This window comes from Capra hircus, chromosome 13 (assembly GCF_001704415.2).
Source record: "Capra hircus breed San Clemente chromosome 13, ASM170441v1, whole genome shotgun sequence".
In the NCBI taxonomy this organism is placed as follows: Eukaryota; Metazoa; Chordata; class Mammalia; order Artiodactyla; family Bovidae; genus Capra; species Capra hircus.
This window is the reverse complement of record NC_030820.1, coordinates 27,172,771-27,190,044: the sequence shown is the minus strand read 5'-3', so window position 1 is coordinate 27,190,044 and position 17,274 is coordinate 27,172,771. Positions and strand designations below refer to the sequence as shown.

The 17,274-nt window shown below is 41.3% G+C and overlaps 1 protein-coding gene across 5 annotated transcripts in view; it reads right to left on the bottom strand.

Annotated features, from left to right (window-relative positions):
- Window positions 1-17,274, bottom strand: part of OPTN (optineurin) — a 40,981-nt gene that overhangs the window by 17,988 nt on the left and 5,719 nt on the right. For all 5 annotated transcript variants that reach the window (XR_001918996.1, XM_018057117.1, XM_018057118.1 and 2 more), the window contains 5 exons: window positions 16,172-16,348; window positions 15,100-15,302; window positions 10,952-11,134; window positions 8,636-8,709; window positions 6,668-6,802 (listed from right to left, as the gene is read on the bottom strand). Coding sequence is in view for 4 of the 5 variants with exons in the window: in XM_018057117.1 (XP_017912606.1) it covers window positions 6,668-6,802; window positions 8,636-8,709; window positions 10,952-11,134; window positions 15,100-15,302; window positions 16,172-16,337 (761 nt within the window). In the remaining variant the exon portion in view is untranslated. The remainder of the gene's footprint in view (window positions 1-6,667; window positions 6,803-8,635; window positions 8,710-10,951; window positions 11,135-15,099; window positions 15,303-16,171; window positions 16,349-17,274) is intronic.

The window sequence follows — 17,274 nt, the reverse complement described above, 5'->3', positions numbered from 1 at the left end:
CCAAAGGGAGATCCCAAGGTAACTGCAGTAGAACAGGACCTAGACAGCAACCAGGCCGACTCTCAAGAAGAGGAAACTATTAGGCCACTAACACATTTGCATGTCACTGAGATTTTCTCACTGGGGAAGAGTATGGTGAAACTAAGCAAATTTTTAAATGTAATTTTGCATAGAGTTTTTTATTTTTGTTTTTTAAAGTATTAGAAGGGAAAAGTGGTCAAGGGATAGAGCAGAGCTCAACAGAGAACTGTGTGTGTGTGCACGCATGTGTGCCTATGTTTGCATAAGAATAACAATAAACACTGAGTAGTGATCTAACTAAATGTCAATATAATCAGTTTTGGAGTAGGGTGGTGTAGCGTGGGATGGGAATAAGGGTACAGAAGTGGGTGTGGTGACAATGGTGGGAGTCAAAAGCAGTTAAACTCTCATCCTTCATAGTTGGGAGTTCAATAGAATTATGTCTAAGATAGGGGAAAATTTTTTCTGAGTAATGATTTAATATTGATATATGGGAATAAGCATCAAAAGAACCAGCTAAATAAGTTGTAAGCCAGGACTTCCCTGGTGGTCCAGTGGTTAAGACTCTGTCTTCTAATGCAGGGGGGCATGGAATCGATCCCTGGTTGGGGAACTAAGGTCCCATGTGCTGTGGGGTGTAGCCAAAAGTTAAAAAATGATCAATAAATATGTTATAAGTGGTTCAGAAGCAGGAGAAGGAACTGATGGGGGGGTGGGGTGGGGGATGTAGTTAGCCAAAGAACTTCTACTATCTTTCCATAAAAAGCCTGTGGAGCAACCAATTCTTTAAACTATGTGAATGCGAAACTGATTTTTTAAAAAGAACTTAATGATAATACAAAATAAACAGCATTGGTATCTGTTGCAAACTGCCAAACCTAACTGGTGCATAGGCACCATCTCTAAAGCTGGTTGGTGCAGGGTGGAAGGATGGGTCTTCACTGTACCACTCACATATGATGCAGGCTTCCAACCCACATGTGAGTTTCAACTTAATTTTCTAGGGTAAATTTTCATCTTAGGCTGACTTTTTCCTGTCCCCTCTTGTTATCTTGGGCCATACTTCATTTACAATTTCCCTTTCCTTCCTGGCTATCAGTTTACGTTTGCTCAGAAGGCACAAATTACACAAAATATGAATCCTGGCAAAGAGTGAAAGAAAAATAAGTCTACTATCCCCTCTCCCCACCTATCACCTAAAATTTTTCAACTTCTCTTATTTCTCATAACTAATGAAAACAGTTGAAGACTGACTTATGTATTTGAGAAAAAGACATGTTAGGTCTTGTAATGTCTTTTCATCATACCCTGCATAGTAAATCAAGTCAGGTGATATATCAGTGATTTTATTTCTTGGTTTCAGTATGACCTTAGCCAGGAGGTTGTCCTAACATAGACATGGAGAACACTGGCTCTGGCAACCAATCACTGACTTACCAGGTGTTAAAAACTGCGAGAAGTCTGACTCACAAAGTGGAAATTTAATGTTATTGAGAAAGGGTAAGAGAGGGAAACACCCATCTCAAAGGCAGGCCTGACTTCCTAGTTATAATCTGAAAACTTACACTTCTAGACAGAGAGCTATCATTATTTTGAAAGCAGGAATTATATATTAGATCATATAAAAGATCAGGATGTATAATCAGCAAATTCCTAAGTTTACACTTTTATTATTAAAGCTAATCATGTTGTCTGAGGAAGGATGAATTACCAGCTAAACTTGACTTCTTCGAATGCTGTACAGAACTCAGTAGGGTAAATGCGCCAACAAAACAGAAACACACTGATTACTCATCACTATTAAAGGTCTTTTTCCAAAGCAAAACAACCTCCTTTTAAAAAATCAGCTGACCCTGTAATAACTGAGATGTAAAATGAATGCTTCTACTTATTTATTTTTCTGTGCATCATTACTCAGTTCGGGGACTTAAAAAGGCAGGACAAATGTTTTACTCAATTAGAATACATAGTATTAGTCTCCTGGAAATTAACCTCTGAATTTTTCTATTAAGACAGTGGTAGGATATGGGGTTCAGTTCAGTTCACTTCAGTCACTCAGTTATGTCCGACTCTTTGCGACCCCATGAATCGCAGCACGCGAGGCCTCCCTGTCCATCACCAACTCCCGGAGTTCACTCAGACTCACGTCCATCGAGTCAGTGATGCCATCCAGCCACCTCATCCTCTGCCATCCCCTTCTCCTCCTGCCCCCAATCCCTCCCAGCATCAGGGTCTTTTCCAAGGAGTCAACTCTTCGCATGAGGTGGCCAAAGTACTGGAGTTTCAGCTTTAGCATCATTCCTTCCAAAGAAATCCCAGGGTTGATCTCCTTCAGAATGGACTGGTTGGATCTCCTTGCAGTCCAAGGGACTCTCAAGAGTCTTCTCCAACACCACAGTTCAAAAGCATCAATTCTTCAGCACTCAGCTTTCTTCACAGTCCAACTCCCACATCCATACATGACCACTGGAAAAACCATAGCCTTAACTAGATGGACCTTTGTTGGCAAAGCAATGTCTCTGCTTTTCAATATGCTATCTAGGTTGGTCATGACTTTCCTTCCAAGGAGTAAGCCTCTTTTAATTTCATGGCTGCAGTACAATTCATAGCCATCATTCCTTTTCACCTTTGAAAAAAACTGACTATCAAATAAGTTATTGGAAAAACACTGATTTCTTTCAGATAACCCTCATTCTGAATAAATAACTTTTGTTTCATATTTTAAGAACAGATTTTCTTATACTTAAATTTTTCAACTGCTTCAGTTAGAAAGCACTATAATTTTAAGACTAATGAAACATTTATAATGTCTGAGAGAATTATGTATGTATATTATATTTATGTATACTTTAGTATATGCTATATATAGTATATTTATGACTAAATGTTGCAATCATTCAAACCCTAAAACTGTTCCATTATGCCCCCCTGTCTTATGTGGTTTAGCACTCTGCATTCCTAAGAAGTTCATTCACACATAGAAATTCATTGACTTCAGAACTCTACAAGGTAAATAAATTTTATCCCAAAGTGTGTGTGAGTATGTCACATTCTATGAGGTCAGTATTTCTCTCATACCAAAACCAGACAAAGACATCACAAGCAAACTACAGACCAACACCCCTTAGGAAAACACATGCAAAAATCTTTACTAAGAAGACTAGCAATCCGAGCCAGCAACATAAAGCAGATCATATATCATGACCAAGTGTGATTTATCCAGGAATGAAAAGTTAGTTTAACATCAGAAAATCAATCAATATAATACATTAATAGAGGTTTAAAAAAAACATAATCATCTTCATAGACTCAGCAGAAGCATTTAACAAAATGCAAAACCTTTTCATGATAAAGATTGCAACCAGAAATAGAAAAGAGCATTTCCACTTGACAAAAGCATCTATGAAAAACAAAGCTAATACCACCAATTTAGTGGTGAAAGACCGAAAGCATTCCCCCCAAGATCAGGAACAAGACAAGGATATCTACTTTCTCTACTTTTATTTAACATTGTACTGGGCAATCATGGAAGCAGAAATAAATAAATAAATAAAAGGAATGGTGGTTGGTAAGGAAGATGTAACACTATTTCTTCGCAAATGACATGGTCTTGTATAAAGAAAATACTAAGGAATTCACTAAAAAAAATGATTAGTGCTAATAAGTGAATCAGCAAGGTTGCAGGCTACAACATCAATATACAAAAATCACTTATATTTCTCTACACTAACATGGACAGCAAGGATATCAAACCAGTCAATCCTAAAGGAAATCAACCCTGAATATTCATTGGGAGGACTGATGCTGAGGCTTCAGTACTTTGGCCACCTGGCGTGAAGAGTTGACACTTTGGAAAAGACCCTGATGCTGGGCAAGTTTGAGGGCAAGAGGAAAAGGGGGTGACTGAAGATGAGATGGTTGGATGGCATCACTGACTCAATGGACATGAGTTTGTGCAAACTCAGGGAGATAGTGAAGGACAGAGGCACTTGGCATGCTGCAGTTCAAGGGGTTGCAAAGAGTCGGACATGACCTAGCAACTGAACATCAACACTAACAATGAAAAATCCAAAAATGAAATCAAGAAAATAATTTCATGTATTATAGTACCCAAAAGACTGGAATACATAGGAATTAATTTTGAAAAAGAACTGTAAGACCTATATGCTGGAAACTATAACACATGATTGGAAGAAATTAAGGATGACCTAAGGAAATGGAAAGAAACCATGTTCATGGATCAGAAGACTTCATATTGTTAAGATGGCAATGTTCCCCAAATTGATCTCCAGATTCAATGCAATCCCTAACAAAATGCCAGCTTAAAAATAACAAACTTATTCTAAGAGTTATATAAGAAAAACAAGGGACCCACCAAAACAATCTTTTTAAAAGAAGAACAAAATTGGCAGACCTACATTTCAGAATTTCAAATTTTACTACAAAACTAATTAAGACAGTGTAGTATCGCCATTAGGACAGACACTTAGATCAGCTGAACAAAACTGAGCATTTAGGAATTAATCTTTACATTTGTTTATGGTCAACTGATTTACACCAAGGGTGTCAGTGAGAAAAAAATTATCTTTTCAACAAATGGTGTCAGGACAACTAGGTATCCACATATACAAGAATGAAGTTGGATCTTCACCTTACACCATGCACAAAAATGCACTCTCAACATAGACCAGAGACTTAAACGTAAGCGCTAAAACTAAAAAACAATTATGAGAAAACATAGGAGTGAATCTTTGTGGGTTAGGTGGTGGTTTCTTAGCTACAACCCCAAAAGCAGAACTGACCCAAATATCAAACAGATAAATTGGACTAGAGCAAAATAAAAAAGAATTTCGTGCTACAAATGATACCATCAAAGAAATGAAAAGATAATTCACAGAATGGGAGAGAATATTTACAAATCATATACCTCACATCATTCAATAATTAAAAGACAATCCAAACTTTTTAATGGGCAAAGAAGATACATATATAGCCAACATGCATATTCATCACTGGGGAAACAGAATCAAAATCACAATGAGGTACCATTTCACATCCACAAGGATGGCCATAATCAAAAAGTTAAACAGCAAGTGTTGGTGTGGATGCTGGTGAGAATGTAAAATGGTGCAGCCACTGTGGTTAACAGTTTGGTTGTTTTTTAAAATATTAGAGTGTAACCATGTGACCCAACAATTTAACTCCTAGGTATATACCCAGTGAATTAAAACGCTATGTCCACACATAAAACTGTGCATGAATGTAGAGAGCAAATATTATTCATAATAGGAAAAAAGTGGAAACAACCCAAATGTTCATCAAATCATGAACAGATAAACAAAATGTTGTCTAGTCACACCATGGAATATTATTCAGCAACAAAAAGGAATGAAGATTGACACATGCTACACCATGGATAAGCTTTGAAAATATTATGCTAAATAAAATAAGCCAGTGACAAAAGACCACATGTTGCATGATTCGATTTGTATGAGAGTCCAGAAAAGGTAAGTCTATGGAGACAGAAAAGTAGATTACCAGGAGGAAAGAGGAATGAGTGCTAATAAGGGACTTACTTGGGGGAAAAAATGTTCTGAAATTATAATGTGGTAAAGACTACATAACTCTGTGAATATTCTAAAAAAAAAATTAAAACATACACTTTAAATGGATGAATTTTATGGCATCTTAATTATATTTCAATAAAGCTTATTTAACTTATATGTAGAGTCCATCATGAGAAATGCTGGACTGGAGGAAGCACAAGCTAGAATCAAGATTGCCGGGAGAAATATTAATAACCTCAGACATGCAGATGACACCACCCTTATGGCAGAAAGTGAAGAGGAACTAAAGAGCCTCTTGATGAAAGTAAAAGAGGAGAGTGAAAAAGTAGGCTTAAAGCTCAACATTCAGAAAGCTAAGATCATGGCATCCAGGCCTATCACTGCATGGCAAACAGATGGGGAAACACTGGAAACAGCGGCCGACTTTATTTTTGGGGGCTCCAAAATCACTGCAGATGGTGATTGCAGCCATGAAATTAAAAGACACTTACTCCTTGGAAGGAAAGTTATAACCAACCTAGACAGCATATTAAAAAGCAGAGACGTTGCTTTGCCAACAAAGGCCCGTTTAGTCAAGGCTATGGTTTTTCCAGTAGTCATGTATGGATGTGAGAGTTGGACTGTGAAGAAAGCTGAGTGCTGAAGAATTGATGCTTTTGAACTGTGGTGTCAGAGAAGACTCTTGCAAGTTCCTTGGACTGCAAAGAGATCCAACCAGTCCATCCTAAAGGAGATCAGTCCTGGGTGTTCTTTGGAAGAACTGATGTTGAAGCTGAAACTCCAGTACTTTGGCCACCTGATGTGAAGAGCTGACTTATTTGAAAAGACCCTGATGCTGGGAGGGATTGGGGGCAGGAGGAGAAGGGGACGACAGAGGATGAGATGCTTGGATGGCATCACCGACTCAATGGACATGAGTTTGGATGAACTCCGGGAGTTGGGATGGACAGGGAGGCCTGGCGTGCTGCAGTTCATGGGGTTGCAAAGAGTCGAACACGACTGAGCGACTGAACTGAACTGAAAGCCACTGAAAAAGCAATGTATGTATTTTCCATGTTGCTTATTTCCTTCCTTATTACCTTTCTTTGGCTTCCTTGAGGGCAACTTCAAGCCTCTCCACCTTCTGGTTTCCTTCCCTTAGACAATGCAGGAGCTGGCTCACAGTTAATTCCTCAAACTCCACATAATTCTTGGTACCTTCTGCAGATTTGCTCCTACATCAGGACAACAGAAAGGTTAAAAGGTTTCAAGAGAATATGAAAATGTCAGAGTCTAAGGGTATTACTGGAACTAGTTAAAAGGAACAGCTTTCCAGAACATTCTCCAGTTAATTCTCATTTACAGACCAAGCACAGCTGGCCTGGTGACAACCAGCCCCTGGGTCCTCCACGCTGTCCGGAGAAGGGGTGAGGCTGATGAGTAGGCTCACCTTACTCCGCACATGCTCACTCCCTCCACGTGGTCAGTGTCCATGGCACCAGACCCCAGGACCCACAGAGGCAGTGGAGCCGAGGGAGCCTTAGTTTTGCAGCCCTGCTTTCCTAGAGGACTCATCTCCAAGAGGCCCACAATCACACAGGTGCTGCCTGTGGTGCCATGCAGACCGCTGGTCTTTCTCCAGCTTGAGAGAAAACACCACATTCTCAAGTCAGGAAAAGAAAAAGCATTTTTGCTTTTGGTTTCTAATAACTTGAGCACAGATATGTAGGCACTGTTGGTATGTCAAATATATTTCTTGACTTCAAACTCAGATTAAATCAAGAGGCAGTTCAATGATGAAGACAACCACGGCCATCACTGCAGTAACCAAACATTCTGGAAAGCTACGCTGATGCTAATAGCAGCTATGCCTTCAGTTACCTACCCAAGTTCGCATCTAACAAAGAGCCAGGATTCAGGATTCAATCTCAGTTCCCATCACCAAAGCTCAAACTTCAACTCTGGAGATCAATCTCTGACTCCTTAAAATACTTTCAAACAAGGTAAAGAAGCTGTTATTAAAATACAGCTGCGTGGTTTAAAAGGAGAAGTGGTATTCACACAGCTATACATGAAGAGGAAGTGGCTTAGAAATTTCAAACATGGCTTTCTTTCTTCCCACCACTTTCAGGAAAGTCTTCTGATATTAAAAAAGCAATATGGGGGGCAGGGGTAGTTATTTCTAACTAAAAAAGGGAGTAACTTTCATTTCTGCCAACTGCCCTGTTTGGTGAAAGAAATCTAATCCTGACTTTTTGCCTTATACAAGGGCTTGGCAGCATAAATGACGGGAAAAAAAACATTTTTATTAAGTCTATTCATCAAGTTATAGAAAAAAGATATTAAAAGTCTCTGAAGGAAGAGATGCTTAGGGAAATTTCAGGTAAATCTTCTTAAGCAGATTCATACAGTAGTTAACCTGCTTACAGGGGATGAGGTGATAGCACATTCTGGGTCACAGCTACTTGTAAGAGACTCAGGTGCCCAGATCCCCTGCCATCGCCTCCTTAAGGTCCCCCTACAATTTAAGATGGCTGTCTACTAGGCACAAGTCTACTGAAGATTCCCCAGGTAAGATATCTGGGCACTTTCAAAAAAACAGCAATCACCCAGAGCAACAACAGTCACTGTTATGGAAGACTATCCTCTATTAGTCACTTTGCCTAGTACTTGGGAATGAACAGGGAAGATAAAAAGGAAATATCGCTCGTATCAGCTGGGCAGCCTGGTCCGGGGCAGACTGCACTCATAAACACATTAGGAAATATGGGTCTCTTAGCTGAGAACAAGCTTGTTTTCACTTCTCACCTGATGGAGATGAAACACCTCTACACATAGCGGTGAGGGGTTAGTTAGCCTACCAAGGCACCAAACGTAGCTTTTATTCTCTACTAGTGGGCTGCAACAATAAATATGAGTAGCATTCAAACTGAACATTCTGGAAAGGCCCCAGTGTAAATCAGTAAGTGGCTTTCTCAGCCCACCATGTTTGGCCTCTCAGGGGTGAGCCGAAAGTGACAAGACTGCCCAGCGTGCCTGTCTGACAGCCCGACTCTGTCTTCACGTACATGTCAATGGAATCCGTTCTCGTGGGCCTAGGACTTGTCTTGATTTCTTTTGCTGCCACATCTGCTTCGCCCTCCTATAAAAGCAGAAATGAGAGAGATTTAACATAGCATGCCTGTAAGACAAATTCTCCAGCAAAAGAGAAAAAGGCGAAAGATCAAGAATGTGGATGACACATAACCCAAGGAATCTACCAAACACAGAAATGTGAGATGCTTCAATTCAGTCACTTAAACGGAATGCAAGTTTATCCTTCCCTCAACCTGCATGCCCCATCAGGATTATAAATATCTAGACGAAGACGAGAAGGCCCGGCTCCTCTCATTCAGCACAGTCATCCTGGCCCCACATACAGGAAAGCTTATCTCCTCTCTCTCTCTCTCTCTCTCTCTCTCTCGTTGGCAGTTCCCTTCTCTACAAGTTAAGGTCATACACAGCTAATGAGAATTCCACATACTTTTCCCACATACTCCTTCAAAACGCAAAATGTGGGACTTCCCTGGTAGTATAGTGCTTAAGAATCTACCTGCCAATGCAGGACACGGGTTCAATCCCTGGTCCGAAAACATTTCACATGTTACAGAGCAACTGGGCACATGTACCACAACCACTGAGCTCACGCACCTACAGCTTATGTTCCGCAACAGGAGAAGCCACTGCAATGAGAAGAATAGCTCCCACTCGCTACAATTAGAGAAAGCCCGTGCACAACCACAAAGACCCAGAGCAGCCAGAAATAAACAAATAAATCTGAAAAAATAAGAAAATAAAATGCAAAATGCTAGAGCTTGCTGAAGCCACTTGGAAAGAAGGCTGTCTTCTGTGGGCAAGGCTCACAGGGCGAAAGGCTGGCTCCCATTTGAAGTTCATCTGCTTTTTGGGCCACTTAGGGAGCAGTGGGGGCTAAGACCACTTCAACGATTTGAAAGACATTTCTAGTCCAGTGAGCTAGTGGAAAAATACAGAGGTGGTTCTAGATAGTTCTGTATGCGCACACTGTTCTTAAGTCTTGGGCAGTGTTTTTCTGTTCATAGGAGCAAGGCAAGAAAAACATGTTTACACTAGAAATAACTGTCACTCATCAGTGAGGGGGAACATTATGGTAACCATGCACCCCAAAGAAAGAAGCCTCATTTGGAAACTTCTGATATGCTCCTTGGACTTCCTGAATTTTATCAGTTATTTGCAGAAGGTGAAAGCTCTTTGATCAATGTTTTCATAATCTTTGCTCGTGTGCAGAATGAGTGCTCTGACACAGGGTACTTCCTGATTAGTATTTTCTCTTGACTTCAGCCCCTAGTCATCTAAAATTTCTGACAGGCATGGGGGGCAGGGTTATTAAGAGCCATTTTTCACTTCTGTTCATCTTTATGAGAAAGTAAAGAGAGTCATGCTCTGGTATTTCAGACATATCCAGTAGCTGAGCTTTTTGTAAGGTGCACTTCACCCCGCCTCACCCCCATTTGTCTACATGTAGGGTTTTCTTTTCCAGAGACACAGTTAAGCTTTCTTACTGTATCAGACGTGTGCTCTGACAAAGCTGGACTGACTATACAGTGAAAGATTGGACCCTCTTGTGCTTATCTCCCTTAATCTGTATTCCATTTTTTTTTTTCTAGTAGCAAAGAAGGATGTTTCCCTTCTAGCAGGACTGCCCACACACCAGCTACCCGTCGACACATGCTTCCCATCAGAACAGGCCGGCCTGTGCTGCCTCGCCCAGCTTGCTTCATTTGGGGCTGGACATAAAAGCCAGTAAGATAATGTTGGCTTCAGAATCTGTTCTTGGCGCTTCCCTAGCAGCTGCTGTTGGAGGGGAGGAAGAAGCCGGGTATTCCCCGGGGCTACAACCAGAGCACCTCTGCTCTTGCTTTTCTCCACTTCTTATTTTTAATATACCTACGTTCCTCGTAAGACTTTGTCTGAAAAGAGGGTTCTATGATTAGTAAGTGGCGAGCCTTTTGATTTTACTGCATCTGATCATGATTCTGCTTACCTAAGTGAAATGCTGAACACAGCTTTGAAACCTGGGCTGAACAAGTTTATACCTTTTTTTTTTCCCTCTTTTTAGGTCAGATAAATTATTCAGGATGTACTGGGGGGAAAAAAGGACTATCTCTTGTCATAAAAGGTAATCAGTATTTTCCATTTCAGCTGTGATAGCCACAAGCATGATGTTTTATATTTATGCTGACTACGCTGAAATTTCCCCACTGTTTGGCTTTCCCCGTGTTGAAAGGAAGCGGTGATATTTCTAGCAGTTGTCTAGGTGAGGTTTTGTAACTTGCTTAAGACAAAACCAAAACCAACACACTTACAGCCATCCTGATTTCAACAAAGGAGTCTTCAGAGGAGCCGCCTAAGTTCAGCTTGAGTTGCAATTCAGACACGATGCCCAGCAGATCTGCCTTTTCAGCTTGGAGGCGTGCCACCTGGGTCTTCAGCTGTTCCACTTCTTGTTCCACTTCTGCCTTGGGGACCTTAGGGTCCCCAGTGATGTCCTGGAGACAATGCAGAGCAAAGTGAATGAATGAATCAAGCCAAGGACTCGGCCATCAAACTCGCGTGCCTCTATGCCTACTGGTAAGACAGCTGTGCTTTACAGTAGGGAATTCTAGTTTTTCCTTGGCAATTTATTTTGACATACCATTTAAAATGGAAAAATTTACTTTGTCGTGTGAAAATAATAGGAAGTTAAAATAAACTCATGACAAGCAAGGTTTCCTCAACATGCTGAAAGAAATAATCTGATTATCATGAAAATAACCAACCAGACTTTGGCAATGGTTGACTAGTAAACTGCAAACCCAAATCCCAGAAAATAAGGATAAAGAACTGCCACAACTCAACCTCTTGCTTTTTTCTTTTTCCTCCTTCCACCTCTTCTCTCCTCATACTTGTCATTTCTCCTTAGAAGCCAAAGCATGAAGGGCATGACAGTACAGTGATGGCAAAACACAATGAAAGGTCCAAAATCCTCCCAGGCATGTAGGTTGGTTGTTATAATATTCTATGCTGGTGTTTTAAGGTTGCTAAAGGTGAATCTGGTGAGAAATAAGAAAACTGAAAATTCAGAGGCTGGTACCAAGGGTGGAAAATTAATTTTGGCCTCTGTAAACATTAATGGGCTTCCCTTGATAAACTAATAAACATTAATATTTTCCTAATGTCGAGCACCTGTTGTGTTCATCCTGTTGCAATTACCACATATGACAAAGTCATAAAAGAAAGAGCTTGCTGACATGTGTTGTTTTTACTTGGGAGAAGGGAGAACAGACTCTAGTCTGCACTCTGCTAATGAGAGCATGTGTTGCCTTGAACAGATTCCCTTAATGTCTTGGCTTCAGTTTTCCTGGATCAGAAAGACTTGGTACCATGTGGTCTCTGTGGTCTCATCCAGCTGTGGCCTTCTTGGCCTCCTGATTTCTTCCCTCATGGGTTTATGGAAATATGTATACTTGAGATTGCCAGAAGACTGCATCATTGAAAATTCACCCACCCACCTGCTCACCCACATACACACACAGATACCCTCTGACAGATTTCATAAGGAATGGTAAACAGGCCCAAGACTCATAGCAGAACCAAAAAATTATCAGAAAGGTATGTGTGTGGACCATAAACCAGCTAGTCCGTGAAGCGTTAATATACTGAGGGCTAGGTAGTAACTGGGACATGGAAGTGCCCGTCACACTGGTAGAATCATGCTCTGCCTTTATCTGGACCATCCCCTTGCTAGGAAACTCTCACAGGCTTTGGGAAAAAGCAACTCATAAAACTGAAGTTAGGTCTGCAAGGAAAAGTTCAAAGCTTGTGCAATCTCTCCTGCTAATGATTCAGACCACAGAAATATACATTTAAAGGAATAAAAATGAAAAAAAGGAAAGGTATTGCCTAGCTGGAACCAGGAAGCAAGTAGCGAAGGGGAAGACTATGCCCTGTGAGAAACCTTCACATCCATCCTCTTGACCTTCCTGAGAACACTGAGCGGAACACTGAGTGGAATGGACTTTGAAAAACCATCTTTCCACAAAAGAAGGAAACAGAGTTTTAAACAAGTGTCTGAGGACCAGGGATATAAGGCCATGACTCTTGAGTCTCAGAAGTCAGGTTAATTTTCTTTTTTGCAATTGTGTGGATCTCTTCTTTATCCTTGGGCTTCCCTGGTGGCTCAGACAGTAAAGAATCTGCCTGCAATGCAGGAGACCCGTATTTGATTCATCGGTCAGGAAGATCCCCTGGAGAAGGGAATGACAACCCACTCCAGTATTCTTGGGTGGAGAATTCTATGGAGCCTGGCCGGACAGAGGAGCTTACAGTGCATGAGGTTGCAAAGAGTTGGACATTACTGAATGACTAACACTTAATTATCCTTGCGAAATTATGGACCTGCAAAACACCTTGTGAGGCGACACTTAAAATTTCTCTTCATTTCACTGTTAAGGCTCTGTCCATCATCTTTCTGGACGAAACTCCCAGGGTTTATTCTCTGGAATCTCAAGCCCAACTAAATTATTTCTGTCTTTCATCACTTTTTGAGCACTTAGCATTGATTAGCCTTCGGGAAACAACAATTTCCCTTTTCCTGTGTTTCTATTGTGTTGGAAATGTACCCAGGCTGATATGTCATTTTATAATACAAAGCAAGTCTAATGACCTTTGCCTAGCAATCTGTAGTTAAAAGTCAAAAAGGATTCTTTAGACATATGTATACCTATGGTGGCTTCCCAGGTGGCACTAGTGATAAGGAACCTGGCTGCCAATGCAGGAGATGTAAAAGATGTGGGTTCAATCCCTGGGGAAGATCCTCTGGAGAAGGAAATAGCAACCCATTGCAGTACTCTTGCCTATAGAATCCCATGGACAGAGGAGCCTGGCGAGCTACAGTCCATAGGGTCGCAAAGAGTCGGACAGGACTGAAGTGACTTCAGTTCAATTCAGTCACTCAGTCGTGTCCAACTCCTTGCGACCCCATGGACTGCAGCACACCAGGCTTCCCTGTCCATCACCAACTCCTGGAGCTTGCTCAAATTCATGGCCATTGAGTCGGTGACTTACCACTGCACAAACCTATGGCTGATTCATACCGATGCATGTCAGAAACTAACACAATATTGTAAAGCAATTATCCTTCAATTAAAAATAAATGAAAAAAAAAAAAAAAAGGATTCTTTAGAGATCACCATGATGTCTGTGAAAAGTGAAGTCGATCAGTCGTTTTTGACTCTTTGCAACTGCATGGACTATAGCCCACCAGGCTTCTCTGTCCATGGGATTTTCCAGGCAAGAGTACTGGAGTAGATTGCCATTTCCTTCTCCAGGGGATCTTCCTGACCCGGGGATGGGACCCGGGTCTCTCGCACTGCAGGCAGACGCTTTACCCTCTGAGCCACCAGGTCTGTAATTCAGTGAAATCAGGACAGAATCAGTCATACCGCAGCCTCACCCTGAGGACTGAAAGGCAGATGTCAGTGGAAACTTCCTGCTCCCTTTCCTGTGCCTCACAGAACACAGGGGCAACCCTAATGGCTTGAGGGGCTGGGGGAGGGGTGCCTGCAGAAGCAGCAGCAAAGACAGGTCAGCGTGAGTGAGTGAGAGGTCTTGAGAGCCTCAGTAAGTCAGGAAGATAAGAGGCTAAATTAAAAACGAACAAACACCTCAAGTGGTCCATGAAACAAAAATTAAGAGAGGTAAGGGGCAGGTGGGGGCCTGGGAGGCACAGCTTGTAGAGAAAAAAACTGGTGACCACGGGTTTTGAAGAATCCTGTGTCTCTTTGTACCAAGGACTCATTTCTGAGTCCTGCCTATAGTCTGCTTCAACAGATCCTCTACACTAAAAGAAGCTGTCCAGAGCTCCAGCTTCCGATCTCAACTTCTTCCAGTATTGGGACCTTTCTGGAAAACCTACAGGACTTTTCATTCACATCTTTGATATCCGTTCTCAAGGGTATCAAAGAACATTTCTCAGGTTCTTTGAGTTAGTGGAAATGTGGCGACCTTACAGCCTCATATCACACAATAATACCTGTCAAACCATTTTTCAAAAGCAAATGTAAAACACAAAGTGAGGAATCTATTGTAGGTGGAGAGAAAGGACAAAGTCAATAAGTGAAAATTCTGAGAGACAGATTTTAAAAATGTAATTCTATATCAAGGACTAAAGTTCAACATTTGAATGGTTCCAGGCACAGGTCTTTCTGTACTATCTATAATGAACACAAAATACTGATTTATAGCCATAACACTCTTTTGACTATAATCAATAAGGTCAAAGTTTGATCCATTTCTTTTCTTCACCAGAGACTGCACATGACCCTTAAAATTGCAAGCAATCTTCTCATCACTCTTCTTTCAAGATAATGCCAGCATCTAGCTGGAACTGAAAGTTTTGATCTCGAAATCTAGACAAGTAAGATCCCACTGCAAATATGAGCATAATAAAATTACAACTGATTAGTCCACTCACCTCGAATGCTCTTTCAGTTTTCCCTGTTAGTTTTCCGAGTTCTTGCTTCAGTTTTTCATTTTCAAGGCTCAGTGCTGTTAAGCGCTCTTTGGCTTCTTTGCTCTGAGTCTCAAAATAAAGGCGTTCTTCCTTCTGCTTCTCTGTCCAAGCTGAAAGCTCCTCAAATCTCCCTTTCATAGCTTGGTTATTTAGCTTCATGGCTTCTGCATGGGGTTCAGAGGGAGAGTGTCAAAACACCAGGGGACGGGACTTAGGGTCATGAAGAGAACCTCCCCATAGATCACCTCACCACATAGCTCTGAACCTCAAAATGCCAGGGTTGGCCTGGGCTCCAGGGTCAGCTGGAAAGACTACATAGCAAAATGAGTAGTTTCTGCTTTCAAACAGGACTAGGAGGTCTAATGTCACCGACTGCCCTCAAGAGTCTCAAGAATATAAAATTGATTTTATTGATTTATTTTAACAAAACGTCTATTAATAACTAGCTAGGCTGAGGTCCATCACTCCTGGATTCCAACACTGGTTCTGCCAAAAGCCATGGCTGGAGATATTAGAATCCCTTCTCTTAAGGTAATATTTAGGACTAACTCTGTAATAATAGCAGCCTTTTTATTTTCCCTTTTAAATTTAAGGGCTAAATGTCATTCTGCCATTTCCCAGAGATATATAATTTTATTCTTACCTGTATCCAAAAGTAAACAATGGGAATAGCTTTAGCCTTGCTCTTGTTTAGTCACTAAGTCATGTCCAACTCTTTCAGACTATAGCCCACCAGGCTTCTCTATCCATGGGATTCTCCAGGCAAGAATACTGGAGTGGGTTGCCATTCCCTTCTCCAGGGCATTGTCCTGACCCGGGGATCAAACCCATGTCTCCTGCATTGGCAGGTGGATTCTTTACCACTGAGCCCCTTGGGAAGCAGTTTTAGTCTTACTAAGAGCTAATCCTGTGCCGTATCTCTCCCCAGGGAACCAGGTGCAGACAAAGGGATTCACCTACAAGCTATTACCAAAGGACTGTGTTCCCAAAGGCCGTGGGTGAATGGAGAAACATGGGGCTAGATGTTGCTTACCTTTCAGCTGATGGTTCTCGATCAGAAGCTCTCTCATCTGCTGCAGCAGCTCATGTGGGGTGAATGTGTCCAGGTTTGGGTGAGCCAGATTGGGGGGTCCATTTCCTGTGGTTTCACTGGGGCTGTCCCCCTTCTCAGTCAGGCAGCTAAGCGGTTGGTGGGACATGGTAGCAGTTCCTATAGAAAAATCACAAACTGAAAATATAACCATCTCCTTCTGCATTGGGTCCCCAGGAGTCCACAAACCCATGTACAAATCCTAATAAGTATTCTAGAAGGGGCTGACTTTCTTTCCCATTACATTTTGAACAACCTTGATTCTTCCGTTCAAACAAGAAAGATACATCCTTGCTTCAGTCTGTATGTACATGTCTGTGCATAAGGATATATAAAGGGATACAGTGAGGAGGTGGATGATGGAGGAGGAAAGAGATGGGAATAATATCAAGATGGTAAGAAATCCTAACAAGAGGTGTTTAAGAGGGTTTCTGTGTATGTATTTGTAGATGTGGGCAAAGTATTATGAAGTTGATTTTTTACCAGAAAAATGTTTTAAGCTCAAATCTCCATATTTTGGGTGAACTGTATGGTATGTGAATTATATCTCAATAATTAAATGTTACAGAATCTCCATATTTTATATCTCATATTTTTGGCTAAGAGGAAGGGGAGAACTAACATATTTTAGATAATTACTATGTGCTCAATCATCACACCAGAGTGTCAAGTTCTAATCCTCACTAAAACTCAACTAAATGGGTATTTCCTGGGTGACAGAGCTGAATTCATGGAGCTCATCCAAGGTCACTTAATGAAAGGCACAATCGAGCATTAAGGATGATTCTAAAACCCAGCCCTATCATACAATGCAGGTACTACTGAATATCTGGGCTTTCAGAATTTACGTTTGCAAATCACGCTAAAAAGACTAAGAAAATCTTGCTTAGTTGTTGCATATTCTGAGACTATTTTAAGCATATAATTTGTAAAGGGGTCACCGTGGCCACAAATAAAATGCAGGGTTAGTTGCTCAGTTGTGTCTAACTCTCTGTGACCCCAGGGACTGTAGCCTGCCAGGCTCCTCTGTCCATGCGATTCACCAG